The 15,426-nt window shown below is 29.4% G+C and overlaps 2 protein-coding genes and 1 non-coding gene across 3 annotated transcripts; 2 read left to right on the top strand and 1 right to left on the bottom strand.

The window, feature by feature from the left end:
• Positions 1-22: 22 nt before the first annotated feature.
• TRNAS-AGA lies at positions 23-104 on the bottom strand. The gene has a single exon. It is a non-coding gene; the product is annotated as a tRNA-Ser (tRNA).
• A 191-nt stretch (positions 105-295) lies between these two features.
• Positions 296-6,256, top strand: LOC103838596. The gene has a single exon (XM_033279585.1). The coding sequence runs from the start codon at positions 4,437-4,439 to the stop codon at positions 5,052-5,054; it is 618 nt and encodes a 205-aa protein (XP_033135476.1). The 5' UTR covers positions 296-4,436; the 3' UTR covers positions 5,055-6,256.
• LOC103838761 (mitogen-activated protein kinase 2) lies at positions 322-1,292 on the top strand. Its single transcript, XM_033278295.1, has 4 exons — positions 322-500; positions 710-716; positions 817-877; positions 1,090-1,292. Exons 1-4 carry the CDS (start codon positions 322-324, stop codon positions 1,290-1,292), a joined length of 450 nt encoding a protein of 149 aa, XP_033134186.1.
• Positions 6,257-15,426: the final 9,170 nt, after the last annotated feature.

Raw genomic sequence — 15,426 nt, 5'->3', positions numbered from 1 at the left:
AAAAAAAAAAAGAAAACAAAAACGTGAACGGCAGGATTCGAACCTGCGCGGGCAAAGCCCACATGATTTCTAGTCATGCCCGATAACCACTCCGGCACGTCCACTTATTGTTGAATCGTTTTAATACTATATATATATTATCTACAGATATAGATAAGCTCAACCTCAACATCATCAAGATTCAAACTTAGTTACTTTCTTTTATAACCCTTTTGATAAAACAAATGTTGACTCGAGTGATATGAAACAGTAACTTCATTAACAGATAAACTTTGAGCTTAGAGGGATCAGAGTTTGATCTTGTTATGAGAAGGAAGAAGAATGGCGACTCAGGTTGATCCACCAAACGGAGTCAAGAATCAAGGGAAGCATTACGTCCCTATCAAACCTATAAGCCGAGGAGCATACGGTGTAGTCTGCTCATCTGTTAACAAAGAGACTAACGAGAGAGTAGCGATCAAGAAGATCCACAATGGGTTTGAGAACAAGATCGATGCGTTGTGAACACTTTGTGACCTCAAGCTACTAGCCTACTACGTCATCTTCGACATGAGAATGTGGTTGCTCTTAAAGATGTGATAATGGCTAGCTAATCATAAAAGAACCTTTAAAAGATGTGTATCTTATCTACGAGCTCATGGACGCTGATCTTCACCAGATTATTTAAGTCTTCTGAAGTGCTTAGTAATGTCAATACTTCTTGTTTCAGGTATGAGGTTCTGTTTTGAATTGTTGTCGTGTTGGTTTTGTCTTCTTCTTTTTTTAGCAACTCGTGTTGGTTTTGTCTTACTGCTTTTTTTGTTTCTTTTTGTGTAGTTACATCGAGGGCTTAAGTATATTCATTCAGCCAACTTTCTCCATCGGGATTTGAAACCAGGTAACCCCCTTGTGAACGCAAACTACGACTTAAAGATATGTGACTTTCCAAAAAAAAAAAAAGATATGTGACTTTCAAAATTTAGCAAAAAAAAAAAAGAATTATATGTGACTGGTCTTCCGCGCACCCTAAAGCTAACAAATACATAGAATCATTACCTTACTCACAGGCGATATCATTCTCACGTCTTTACCCGAATTCGCATGTTCTAGCATTGATCTGCTTCAGAAGTCAGAAGATGCTCGTTCTTGACCCGCCTAAGAGGATTAGTGTCACGGAAGGGCTTCAGCATCCTTACTTTGCACCTTTATATGACCCGAGTTCAAATCCTTCTGCTCAAGTTCCTATTGATCTTGATGTAGATGAAGACCAGGATTTGGGGGCATTTTTTTTTAAATCGGTTTTGAAAGCTTAATGTACTGTCTGTATCTTTCAAAACACTATATTTATACGTGTACACAAAATCATTTACCCGAAATTCAAATTAATAGTAAATGATGTTAATGGTTATGACAAATGGGTATAGACTTCTATAGAATATTATAAAAAAAATAATTCATTTTACAATATTTATAAAAGTCTTACGATATAATTATCAAGTAGTTATGAAACATGAAAAAGGTTAAGAATAAACAAAATTTTATAAAGTGGAAAAATAAAGTTTATAATCTAGTTTATAGAAAATGTATGTTTAGAAAAAATATAGTTGTATTCTGGAAACTATGCTAATTTTCAAAGTTTTCCGTTCTATAAGCTGTTTTATTATGGAAAAATGATTGTCACCTACATAAACGATACAACACTACATGGTATTATGTGTTATAGTGTTAACATCATCAACATCATTATGATAGTTAAATAATGTGTTAGAATCTAACAACTTCTAATGACAATTTGACATATTTTAGCAAGTTCTTGGTTGTATAACTTTGCATTTGAATGCTTTTTCTATGTATTTATTTTAGTTTTTGATATTTTGCTTGTGTATTATGATAAACTCTTTAGCTATCAAAAAGAATTTGGTTAATAAACTTTTTTTATCAGATATTGGTGGATGCAAATCTGACACAATTTTTAGCTATCAAAAAGAATTTTATGGTGGTGGTAAAACATAACACACAATAGTTCAGGGATATTGTTATATGAATCATATAGTTCATGTAATTTTTTATGCTTAATTTTTGTTCAGATGTATAAGTATATAGTGGTGCATCATTCGTTTAGCTGATAATTTTTTTAATTATTAGTATCCTATTTTGTATGATATGATTAGGGGATTATATTTCTATGAACAGTGTGTGAATAAGAATCTTTTACTTTTCTAGATATATAGGAGTGCGCCAAGAAGTTAAATGAATTCATGATAACTTACGATTTCAAGACTTGACCTGGTCTTCTAGAATATGTATCTATTTTTTCAGATTTTTTTTATTAACCTGAAGTATTCCTGATTTTTAAAAAGATTTAGATTAATCTTAAAAAACATGTACCTCACCTTTGAAATATTCAAATAAGATCTAAAATATGATTTTATATCTGCATGACAATACATAGCCATATAATTACTAAGCATTTTACTTTGTAAATATATCCTCTCATTTACTCTGATGTGCTCTGCAATAATACCACTTACGAGATATAGTTATCCAAAAACTGTTATGGAAATTGTAACTGTTTATACTTTAGGTGATAGAAAATTTACATTTTTATATTTTTAATTTTCTACTAACTTCAATTACTCTATATTTTCTAAAAATATAACATTATTTTACCTGTAAAAATTTAATATCAACTATATTTCCAAAAGATTGATATTTTTGAGAATATCAAAAATATCATTTTACATCTTCATGCATCTTTTGTTATAATAAATTATGAACTCAAAATTATACAGAAATTTGTATATTGACTTTTGCCAACTTTTTGTTAAATTTCACAAAATAGTGTATTTATAATCAAAATTATTATATTTTTAGTATATGTGAACACTAAATTATAGTACATATTTTAAAAACTAAAATGTATATATCATTAAACTCTCAAATACTAAAATTACCTTGGATACAGAAAGAAAGAAAAAAAAGTAATGTGGTCAGTATCTATTTGTCTCATCTATAAAGGATCATAGTCATTGTTTCAGTGGTCCATAGTTCGAGTAACCGATAAAACAAAACTAATATAAATGTTGTAATTTTGGACTTTGAAAAATTACAGAATTTGGCTATGAATCTCCTTATATTCAAAAACAAAATTGGGATGTAGTCCGCAACAACTAATATCAGGATAGGAGCAGCAGCAACCTTATTCATTTCTCATTAAATGAGGTTAACTAATGTAGTTATCACTAAACACGGAGTGGCTGCGCTTGATATTAAACAAAAAACGTACTTAGTGAACAAAATAATACCTTATTATCACATGCACATTAAATGATCAAGAACATTAACTAAAATGATACATATGAATAGTAGTAATAATTTAACAAACAATAAATTTGCAAAACATTATTATTTTTTATTATAAAATCATATATGGATTCCAAAGACTTTCTACTCAAAAACTAATCACACAAGACATTACATCCGGATACGTGTAGATGATTAAATTCATTTAAATCGTGGTTAGGCAGGTAATGATACTCGAACTCAAGGCATAAGCTTCAGTTGTAACTCCTTTAATTAACATGGTTTATATGAAAATTACCAATTGCTAAATATTTTTATAATATATAATAAAATTAATATATAAAAGATCAACAGTTTATATTTTTGAAATATCTTTCAAAACATTTTCAAATTTTCAAATTGGATGGAGTATATAGAATTCTAGGCTACAAACCTTCCCTTCAAATGCATATTCATCAAACAGAACCAAAAAAAATCACATATATACATCAAATAAGTTGCCCAAATATTGTTATATATCTATCCCATTATAAATACTTTGTAAACAGCTTCCCGTTAGATTTTGGCTTAGATTTTGCTTTTCTGAAGCCAAAATATAGTTAGGAGTTTTACAAAAAAAAAAAAAAAACAAAATATAGTTAGGAGGGGCAACCAAAATATTTTACTATCCGTTTGGAAATTTGTGAGAAAACGACTTTTTTATTATCTTCTGCCGCAAGAAAGTCAATCAATAAGACCAACTGATTAATACACATATGCGATGATGTAACCTTTTGATCCTAGAAACTTCTTGTATTCATCAAAATTCCTTTTAAAAGAATATAAAAATTCTGAGACCAAGAGGTTTGACCAGTTATAACCCGGTTATAACGCTTTATTTCATCAGACCGTGTCAAATCCTTTAATCCAATTTTTAAATATTTTAGAAACGATTTTCTTTCCTATCATTACACAAATATTCTTGTCGCGTCAAGACTTATAATTTTTTTTATTACAAATCTTGTACTATATTAATAGCAAGGTCGTCTCTCTTGTCTGTAAATCAAATCCTTCCTAACCAAAAATAAAGCAAACAAAAACCCATTGAAACTCTCCTAATCCCGCAAGAACAACACAAGATAAGAGAAACCAAAGGATCATCAACTAAAAAAGAAATGACCAGCCCATTTAGATCTTCATGTTCTTTGCCAAGAAAAGCGAGCAAGAACCCTTATTCAAATCGTGGACTTGACAAATTCTCTAAGCTTCTCTCAGAGCTCGACCAGAAGAGGCAGAGCATCTACTCCAAGAAGCTAGATTCTGGAGGCCCGCCTCTTGTCCGATTCGTGTTCACAAGCTCCGGCGAGTGTGTCCCCGTCGTGATCAGATCATCTTACCTTCATAAACAAAAGAAGATCAAAGATGTTGCTCCTGCTGCTGCTAAAGTCAAAACAGTGGTCAACGAATCAAAAACCGAGGAAACGAAGAAAACAGAGCTTGAAACAGAGGAGAAACATAACTGCGTTTTGAACGAGAATCTGAAGAAGATCACGAGACCGAACCGGTTCTTGCCCGTGACTGTGATATTGGTTCTTGTTTTATTGGTTTTCTTTGGAAGATCTGTTGCGATTACGTTCACCTGTATTGCTTGGTACTTGGTTCCAACGATCAAGGAAAAGAGCGGATCTTCCTCACACGCGATGAAGAAGAAAGATTTCGCTAGGAAATTGAGTATTGAAAACAGAGCATCGTTCAATCCAAGAACTGTACGTCATCATTATCCTAGCAAGTAGAATTTTCGTTTTCTGGCTGCTCGTGAGAATACTGCGTGACCGAGCAAATACGTTCTTGATTTATTTTCTTGTTACGTTTTGTTTCTTGTCTGTTACTTTCATAGTTGTTAATTTTCATACAGCTGAATTAGCAGAAAATTATGTATTTTTTTCTCTTCTTTAGATCTCAAATGTTTATAGGTGTAAATATGCAATAGGACAATGTTCTTGGTTGGTGGTTACATATTATCTACTGCCTACTGGAAACATATCGTGAACATCTATATCAAAAATAGTGTAATAACTCAAGAAACTGGTGATGATAATATTTTTAAAATAATCGTAATTGTCTACTTTCTTTAGATTTTTCTTAAATGTAAAATATATTCAATCAGAAAAACGTTTTACATCAAATGCATCATTAGATTAAAAAAATGCATCATTAGATGGAGCTTTGAAGTTTTTAGTAATTACATAATTATAATACTCATGCATATTTATCGGATTACGATTTTTTTTTAACTCTGAGTTATTAGAATATTACAATTATGATATGAGAAATATTACATAGACGATTCGACAACCGACAATACTACATGTCTTATGAAGATCTACGCCTAACTGTATCACATGTGGCATCCTATGAAAATCCACGTCTTACAAGATGTATTTGCACCATGTTAAAGATCCCTTGTAAATCTTTCTTCCGTAAATCTACATAATTGTTTAATAAATCACTCTTTCTAGGACTTGAAACCGGATTACGATTTAGTGTGTTCTTGGCTGCTGTGTTATCTACTGCTAGGTAGTTTCGTCGGTGAGGTTGTCTACAATTTTACTTTGACTTTTGTGATTTTTCTCAAGTTTTGTTTTGAGTTTCCTGATAGTTTGTATGATCTACATTTTTTTTCCTTAAATAGTGCCAGGAGCCACTACAGCGTAACATTTAATTTACAAGAATTTGCAAATTCATTATTTTGTTTAAACTCAAGTAGTAATTATATATGGTTAGGAGCACCGAACACACGATAATATAGTACTGACTAGGCCACTAGCGTGGGTTGTAGTTAAATAGTTTGTGATCTTGAAGTAGATTTAGAAATCACACTAATTATTGAACCTTAGACATATAAATTAAACATAAAACAATATTGTTCATTAAGGAGAATTTTGATAGTTTTTATCAATTTATTTTAGTGGATAGACATAAGATAAGTTTGTGAACAAAAAAAAAAAAGACATAAGATAAGTTAAAATGATAAGAAAAAAGATTAGTTAGATATTTGATATATTAATTTGTTAGTTTGAAAGTTATAAATGTTAATAAAAATTCAGTTTAAAATGGGTTTAGATATCACATTCAAAATTTAAAATGTGATTTTCTTTATTTATGTCTCATACATTGTAATTTGTAAAATTCAATGGAAGTTTTATAGAGGTTGCGGTCCTCTCAAGGAGTTTTGAGGTACAACAAAGTCGCCTCTTCTTACTCGCTACTTTGCCCAGTTCAAATTACTTTCTCTTTTTTTATCGGATCTTATCTTGTGTCATCGTCATTTGTTATGGATATGGTTGTGCTTCTAGAAAATTTGCAATTACAAACTTTGTAATTATGTACAGCCAAACTAGTCAGAACTCCGGCTGATATATATCTTTCCAGAAATTAAAAAAAAATCAACGGTGTGACATATTTTTACCATAAAATAATATAAGGATGATTCGGATCAGTAAAACAAGAATTAGATCCTGAACTTGGGGTTGAGAATGGCGACATGCAATTCACGGTTTTCAGTGCGGAATTATCAAAACCGCCAATTGATTACCATTCACCACTGTCACTCAAAAACGCACGTAAAAGATAGTAGTTCAGCTGAAAACGGCACCTGTGTAATTAATATTTGTTTCAATTTTTGTATACATGCAGAATCCAAAAAACGCACTTTAAAACTAATCCCACGTAAAAGATAGTGGTTCAGCTGAAAACCGCACCTGTGTAATTAAATTTAAATAATAGTAACATATATATAGTATATTTTAATATTAATATTTATGAAATGATGTTTTTTTTAAATTAAGTTTTCAATATATTTTCAAATTTTTTATCAAAAAAATTGATCAACGTAAATTTCAAAATTGAAATATTTATATATTTTTTATATGGCATATAATTTAATTTAAAATGATATATATATATATATATATATCTTTTATTTTTAATACTTATTAAATGAAACTTCAATTTATATGATTTTTTAATCATTTGTATCATGTCATAACAAAAATTTTAAACCATGGATCACAAATATAACATATAAAGAAAATTTTTAATGTTTATTATATAGTTACTATGGTTGTTTAATTTATTTTTATAGTTTAAAATTAAAAAATATAATATAAGATACACTTATTTTTATCAAATCTTTATTATTCAAAATCATTAATTGTCATATATATTTTAGCCATATTAGGAAATTCCGTGATTTTATTTAAAGAAATAATAAAGTACATTAATAGTGTATTTATGGTTAGTTTAATAAAATGCTTATTATATATTTTGATGGATCAATCTATTTCTCTAAGGATTCTAAGAATCATTCTGTGATGACACATGACTACAAAAAAATATTGTAATGCTTCTCAGTATGTTACATGGAAACGGAAGCGGATACGTGGAAACGGAAGTGTAAGGAAGCACAGAAACGAGATTTTTTTAAAATATTAGGAAGCGGATACGTGTTGGAAGCGTATATCCATATATATATATATTTAAGAAAACAAAAATTAGGACTAAAAATTATATGATTTAAATTTGAAATAAAGCATTTATTCATTTATAATAATTTTGAAATGATTTTATATTAAAACTGTAAAAATACACATAATTAAGTTTACAAAAAAAATTATATTAATGATTTTTAATACTTCATAAATAATTGACACAATATATTTCAATATGTGTTATATCTTTAATAAAAAATCTCAATGCATAATGATAATTTATAGTATTATTTTTGATATTTGCATATTTATAACTCAATATTCATTACTATTAATTTTTTTATTTTATGTAGATTAAAACTATGGTTTTATATTTATTGATATACATTGCATTTTTTTTTTAAATGGTAGCGTGATTCTAAAACGGAATCGTAAGCTTCCAACAAGTTTTTAAAGAGAATATTTTAGAAACGTTTTGGAAGTGAGATTCCACAAGCTTCCACAAGGTTCCGATTCTGATTCTGGTTCCGAAGCGGGAAGCGGACGTCCGATGAAGCTTCCATGCAACATAGGTCATAATATATAGGGGATAACCGAAGGTTTACTTTTTATTTAGTTTTGGAGTATTGCATTGGTTTAGTTTTATTAGACGATGATGATTTACTTTAAGTAGACCGGTTGTATCACCTGAGTAGTGTTTAGTAATATTGTAACAAACAGGTCCAAAATTTAAGTACCTCAGTAACAAATTTTAAAGGGTCTAAAATTTAAATGATAACTTTCAACAATAGATAAAAATAGGATCCTAAATTAGTAGAATAAATGTGTTGTCAAAAGTACGAGAAAATCAGCTAAGAAATGACACATTGGTTACTACCCACACTGTAAGAACATTCAGATCACATACCTATGTTTTGGAAATGATATATTGATACTTTCTGACATAAACATCCGTTTAATTGAAGGCATGAAAGACATTTGAAAATTTTGTGAGAGCTCTCAGATCTAAAAATCAGAATGGAAAATCAATTGGTTATAGGTTAGAGTCTTTGCACAAACTTGATCATCAATTGAAGCTTGATCCCCATCTACAACTGGAACACGTCTGGTTGTTTATTTTGGATTGCCATCAACGACAAAGAGAAGACTACTTGTACACTATAGAGGCAGGGCTTGTTTCTTATCCTACTCTAGCATGGAACTCACAAAACTAGTCATCACTAGTCTCATTAACTTCTAGCTAATAGTGTTTCATCTCCCAAGATAATGTATGTATAAATGAGATTGTAAGTTATGTTTTGCATTTAATTTGTCTGGTTCAGGACGGAGCTAACCTCTTGTAAAACAAAACTTTCTTAATTGACGTGTGCAAACAAAAAAAAAAGGATTGAGAATCAGGCTGATTTGCAAGGTGAATAAGGCATGTTGTTTAAAGATTATGTGGAAATCTATTAGCATGCATCCATCTATGTTTTTTTTTATAACTATGGGGATCCGGTGAGCGAGGTCAATCGACTAGTTCCACAAAGTCCACGGCACTCCACGTATTCTTGCGATTTAACGCCAGCCCGGGTGGCCACACGGGATTTCAAAGTCGGATCCGTATTGGAGCTGTTGCTTCCTCGAGACCACTAGCCCACCACCGCATGGTTGCATCCATCTCTTTGGACACAATGGATCCGAATATATTTTTAAAAGGTTCTTTCTTGTTTATCTCTTTGAAATCAAACCCCGGAGGATGGAGAGGAAAATATCCTCAAATATTTAGATACATCTAAATAATTATATTAACTGAAAGTGAGAAACCGGTGTTCTACCTCATTCTGGTACGATAATTGGTCATCTTTAGAGCATATGGTTCCATTGATTTAGGAGTTACCAATTGGTTCAGATATCTGATTACAGAAGAAATCATCGAGTAAACTCACTGAATGAGATCAATATTTTGATTAAATCACAATGTATCATTGTATTTTACTTTAAATATTTCCACCGTCAGATAGTTTCAACTAAAATCGATTTTTTTTTAAATATTTAGACAAAAATTGGTTTCTTATATAGAATAGCATATTCTGACCAAAACAGCAAAAATCATTCTTGAACGGTGAATCTATTTAGGTGACTATGTACAATTGCACCCTACTATTTTTAAGAAGATATTTATTTTATAAAATATTATTTATATTTTAACAAAATTTAAGCCGAAACATATTCTAATACGCACCCACGGATTTTTGTATCTTGCATCTTGAGTTTTTTTTAAAACAAATTATATCTATACTATTAAAAGGGAAGGAGTCCTAAAAAATCTACTTATAAAAGGTTGTTGGACCTATTCATTAGAAACCTAATAAGTCTTATTTATGTAAAGTTATATTTTTATACATTATATGATTAATTATTTTGGTTTTTTTCTAAATTGATGCAACTTAATTGTTTTTTTATTATAACATATAATGACATTAATATTTCTCTTGGTTCGGACATACCATATTTAAGTGAATAAACTATAAGAAACTGAATAAAAACATTACATTTATAAATATATATAACTTTCATGATCACTAAAGTTGTCACGTTTTACAAAAACTCAAGGAAAGACCATATACTACTAATTGATTTTGTGTTATATGTTTAAAATACAAATTTGTTAATTATAAATATAGGTGACCACTATGGTTGTGTAGTTCTATAAACATTGATGAATATTATATGATCGATACTATTAATACATGTATTTCATAAATATATTAATTTATGACAAAAAAATCCAAAATATATATCACAAAATTATATACTAATTCATATATCACCAAAAAAAGATAATACTAAACTAATTTTTATTATTTACATTTAAAAAGATTAAATATCTATACTTAACAAACTATGTAAACAAAAAAAAGAATATGCTGTGAATATGTGGATATAATCTTAGATTTCTTTTGTTAATTATTTTTACTATTATCTAACCAAAAAAATACTTAAAATTTAAGTTACTTGGTCTACAAGTTTATTTATTACGGCCAAATACTTTATTTTCCTTATTTGTATCAACCAAAATATCTAATTGATTCTACTTATATTTTCTACTAAGATTTTTGGTAACCAACATTGATTATTAATCTATCATAACTTCTCTTAGCCTACATCGACTACAAACATCTCCTATTATAAAATATTGACTAACTCGATACTCCTTCCGTTTCGATTTAATTGCCGTTGTAGGGAAAAAATTGCGTTGCAAAATAAATATCGTTTTAGAGTTTCAATGCAAAATTTATTAATAAAATTCTCCGCTTTGTTATTCTATTGATTGAAAAATGGTTAGGTGTATAGGTAATTGTGTTTTTGTTTCGGAAATATACAAAATCATATGTTTTCTTAGTCTGTGTGCATAAACCTAGAACACAAATAAAATGAAATGGAGGGAGTATCTTTTTACCATCAACTATATCAAAACCAAAACATTAGAAAAGAGTCAGCAAAGAAACGATTCCAAAAACATGATTAATAATATGCAGATGACTTTTTTGAAAGACTTTAAACAACACAAGACTGCTTGGCGTGTACAAGTCAAAGTCATCTACTCATGGAGACAATGGACCAAAATTATTGATGATTCATTGAAACATTTTTTAATAGTATAGATATCTAATAAATAGTTAGAATTCATTCAAATTTTATCAAACAATCAACAAAAAAATATCCGCGCTTCTCAAGCGCGGGTCAAAATCTAGTATATTATTAATTTTGATCCCATGGGCAAGCATCTTGAGTTTAATTAATTTATGTTTTTGTTTTATTGTTTTTTATGTTTACTTAAATGTGCCGCTAGTAGAGTATTAGCCTAATTTTGTAAGCGAAGACTACAAAATACAAAACACGGACTATGGTATATAGAAAAATATGCTTATGAAGACAATTGAATATCAAAAAGCGATGGCGACGGCGAATGTATATTAGGGTTGAATGGGTCGTCAACGGTGGGATCCAGGGAGTCTTTGGGCTATCGAGGGTCTTCAATGGATAGATCATCAGCATCAGTGTGTTTTTGGGAATCGATGGAAGCAAAAGGAAGTTTCTGCAGGGCAATATCTTTCAGATCTCGTAAGAGATTTGAGAAATCAAGGGAAGTTTTGGGGTCTAAGGATTATTGGCTCTTTCATCTGTCAAATTAAGGATATTCAGGATATGATTTTCGTTCTGTTTAAAACGAAATCCACTATGATTACTAACGAGTTTGGGGAGATTCTTCATCGCTACATTTACATGGGGTTTAGGAAAGCTTTAAAATTTCATCAGTTTTATTTTGGGGATGAGTTCCAGAACCTAACTGCTGTGAAGCTGGAGGAAAATGATACAAGGAGATATTTGTTGTAGAAGATGTGGAGCCCAGAAGCAATCCATAAACCATGTATTTTTTGAATACTTTCCAACAATTCAGGTTTGGGCGCTATCGAAGATACCATCAAATCCAGCTATCTTTCCGACAAGTGCTCTCTTGACAAATTTGGATCATCTGTTCTGGAGAGTTGTTCCGCAGATGGAAGATCATCAGTTTGCATGGATACTATGGTATATCTGGAAAGCTAGGAATAATAAAGTTTTCAGTAATCTGGACATTGATCCTTTGGATAGAATTAAATTGGCAGAAACAGAATCAACACTATGGGCTGAGGCACAAAGTTTGAATGAGCAGAGGATAGTTACCACAAATAGCAGATACGACCCTGCCGTCAATTCCAGGAAGATGGTGTTTTGTGGATGGCTCATGGAAAGAGGGTGATACTTTTTCAGGACAAGGTTGGTACATCACTTTAGAAGGATTCGATGGATTATTGGGGGCAAGGAATGTTCGGGCTAGTCTCTCTCCCCTTCATGCGGAGATGGAAGCGCTACTCTGGGCAATGGTATGTATGAGGAATTTACGTCAATTTCAGGTCACGTTTGCAACGGATTGTTCTCAATTGGTGAAGATGGTTTCTGAACCAGAAGAATGGCCAGCTTTTGCAAATTATTTGGAAGATGTCAAGAACCTGAAAGAGAATTTCACCCGATCACAGATTATCTATGTACCACGGACGCAAAATACAAAGGCGGATAGAATAGCACGCAGTGTTAGGAAGCAGCTGTCTTTCGTCGTTCACATGGATATAGATCACCCGGTTTGGTTTACAGAGTCAGTATGAGTCTGTATAAGTCGATGACAAAAAAAAGGTATATAGAAAAAACAAAAGAAGAACACAGATTTTGACTCGCCGTTGTTGGGTGTCAACACGAAGAAATGTCTAGGGTTCTAAGTCAGTCAATGATAGTGCGTGAACCTCTCTGCCTCCGTCTACATTGGACTGCTTGGAACGCGGACGCAGGTTTCGTTTAAAAAAAAAAGCTAATATTCTATAAATTTTCAATTTAAATGAGTTTCGTGATGCGTTTTCATAAAAAGATAAATCATAGATATTTTTATTAATCAAAATAATTATGAAAATCAGTTTTATCACTATTTGGTTCAGATTCATTTCATAAATAACATATTTTAAATTGACATACATAGGATCAAGTATACATGTATATTGACTAGAAATCTTGCTTACTTTTTCAAAAAATTGAAAAATTTAACATTTATTTTTTGATTAAAAATAATAATTAAGATATTTTGTAATGATAAAAGTTTCATTTAGTTAAAGTTAATTGTCAAATCCAATAATAGGTGTTTAAAAAGAAACCAGAATAGGTATAATGCAAATCATTTTTGATGAAATAATTTCAAATTATATATTTAAATGAAATAACTCAAAATATATGATATAATTCCCTTTATTTTACTACTAACTTAATATTAAATAGCGATTTAAATATATGATATTAAAAGTTAAAATGATGGTTGTCATTTGACCCTTTTAGTTACTATTGGAGTTTGAAGTCTTAGCATGCTGAAGAATTTTTAAAAACTTTATGGCTAGATTTGCTTATGCAACTTAAACTCGATTGATGTGTTAGCTTTCTATTTTTCCTAAATAATTTATATCAAATTATAAATGTAATAAAAATATTTGTGAAGTGTAAGATACCAAACTTAATAATTCTATTTAATATGTTTTCAAATTGATGAAAATTAAATAAGAAATTATGGTTATTTTTTAGTTGCCACTAGTAATTGTGGTCTATTCAAAGATTGTTTGTAAGCTAATATAACAAAAATGAATAACATAATCATTATTAGTTAAAGTATTTAGTGATAAAACCTAGCTCTAAACTATTTTTGAATCAAAATAAAAATCGAAATAAAATCTTTCAATTAGCTTTTAACATTTGAAATCTTCAACTTAAAAATCGTTAGCGTTTTTCAACTTCCGTCTATAATACTGTTTATTTTGGATTACAAACTTTAATGCCGTTTATAATGCTGTTTTATAGTTAAATATTTTGGTTGGGGATTTCATCATTAAAGGCTGATAATGTTTTGGTAAAAGCTTGTAAAATAGGATTGAGGTTTATAAATAACTAAAATAAGATTAAGATTTATAAATTTATTTATAAAAACTTGTAAAATTAGTTAGAAAACTTATAAAATTAGTTAGAAAATCATTTATAAAGCCTTACTAGTCACTTATAAGATGTAATAAAATCAGTTATAAGAGTTCAAACAATAAAAAAGTGTTTTTAAAAGTTTATAATTTTATTTATACAATATATTAATCATTTCTAAGAGCTTATATGATATTTAAAAAGACTTGTAAATTACTTCTATGATTTGTAAAAAATGTATAAAGCTTATAAGAATTTGTAAAATAATTTATAAAGGCTTATAAGAATTTTTAAAATAATTTGTAAAGGCTTATAAATAATTTATAAAAGTTAATAAACAATATAGCATGAACTATAGGCTTATGAAATAATTGATAAAGCTTTATTAATCATTTTTAAGGGCTTATAAATTGGTTATAAAATTGATAATTAGTGCATAAATATTTGTAAATTATTTTAATACTTTTAAATCGGTTATAGGAGTTTTAAAATAATTGATAAATGATTATAAGAGGATTAAATGATTTTACATTCCTTTATAATCCCTTATATATTGTTTGTAAACTCGTATAACCAATTTTACAAAAAAAATATTTATCTTTTGGCAATCCATTAAGCGTTTGATTTAAGTTACTAGCTTGACTTTGTGATAGATCTTAGTGGGGTTGAGCATGAGGGCTTGTTCCAAAACAAGCTCCACAATCAGTGATTTTATAAGGGATATTTAACGATAAAACTCTTCAACTAAATTTATACCAGGTAGAAACCCCTAAACTAATTTTATTTAATGGATTAAATAATTTCTCTACCGATTCTACGAGTAAATCTTTAGTTTACAATCTTAACTAAACTTAGTTGGAGGTTTTAAACATTAAAAATAAAAATATAATTAAAACTATTTAAAAATTTTAGTAACTCAGTTTTATAAAATTAGTATTTCTATGCTACTTTTATTCACTTTTCAGTTTTTTTATAGATTATTTTACAAGCTTTCAGAGATAAATTCCTTTCAACTAATTTTTAACTGTTTTTCATTTAAGATAGATGTATTTTGAACAAAGATTACAAACGTTAACATTTTTTTTTGTCATCAACATAAACAAACTCATAAAAACTCTGTAAACTAAATTGATAATTCTATATCCAT

This window comes from Brassica rapa, chromosome A09 (genome assembly GCF_000309985.2).
Source record: "Brassica rapa cultivar Chiifu-401-42 chromosome A09, CAAS_Brap_v3.01, whole genome shotgun sequence".
Classification (NCBI taxonomy): Eukaryota; Viridiplantae; Streptophyta; class Magnoliopsida; order Brassicales; family Brassicaceae; genus Brassica; species Brassica rapa.
This window is presented reverse-complemented; position numbering and strand designations above follow the sequence as displayed.

Coding starts and splice junctions, on each gene's coding strand:
- LOC103838761 (XM_033278295.1), top strand. CDS start 322: ATGGCGACTCAGGTTGATCCACCAAACGGAGTCAAGAATCAAGGGAAG. Junction 878..1,089: donor CCATCGGGATTTGAAACCAG/GTAACCCCCTTG, acceptor CGCATGTTCTAG/CATTGATCTGCTTCAGAAGT.
- LOC103838596 (XM_033279585.1), top strand. CDS start 4,437: ATGACCAGCCCATTTAGATCTTCATGTTCTTTGCCAAGAAAAGCGAGC.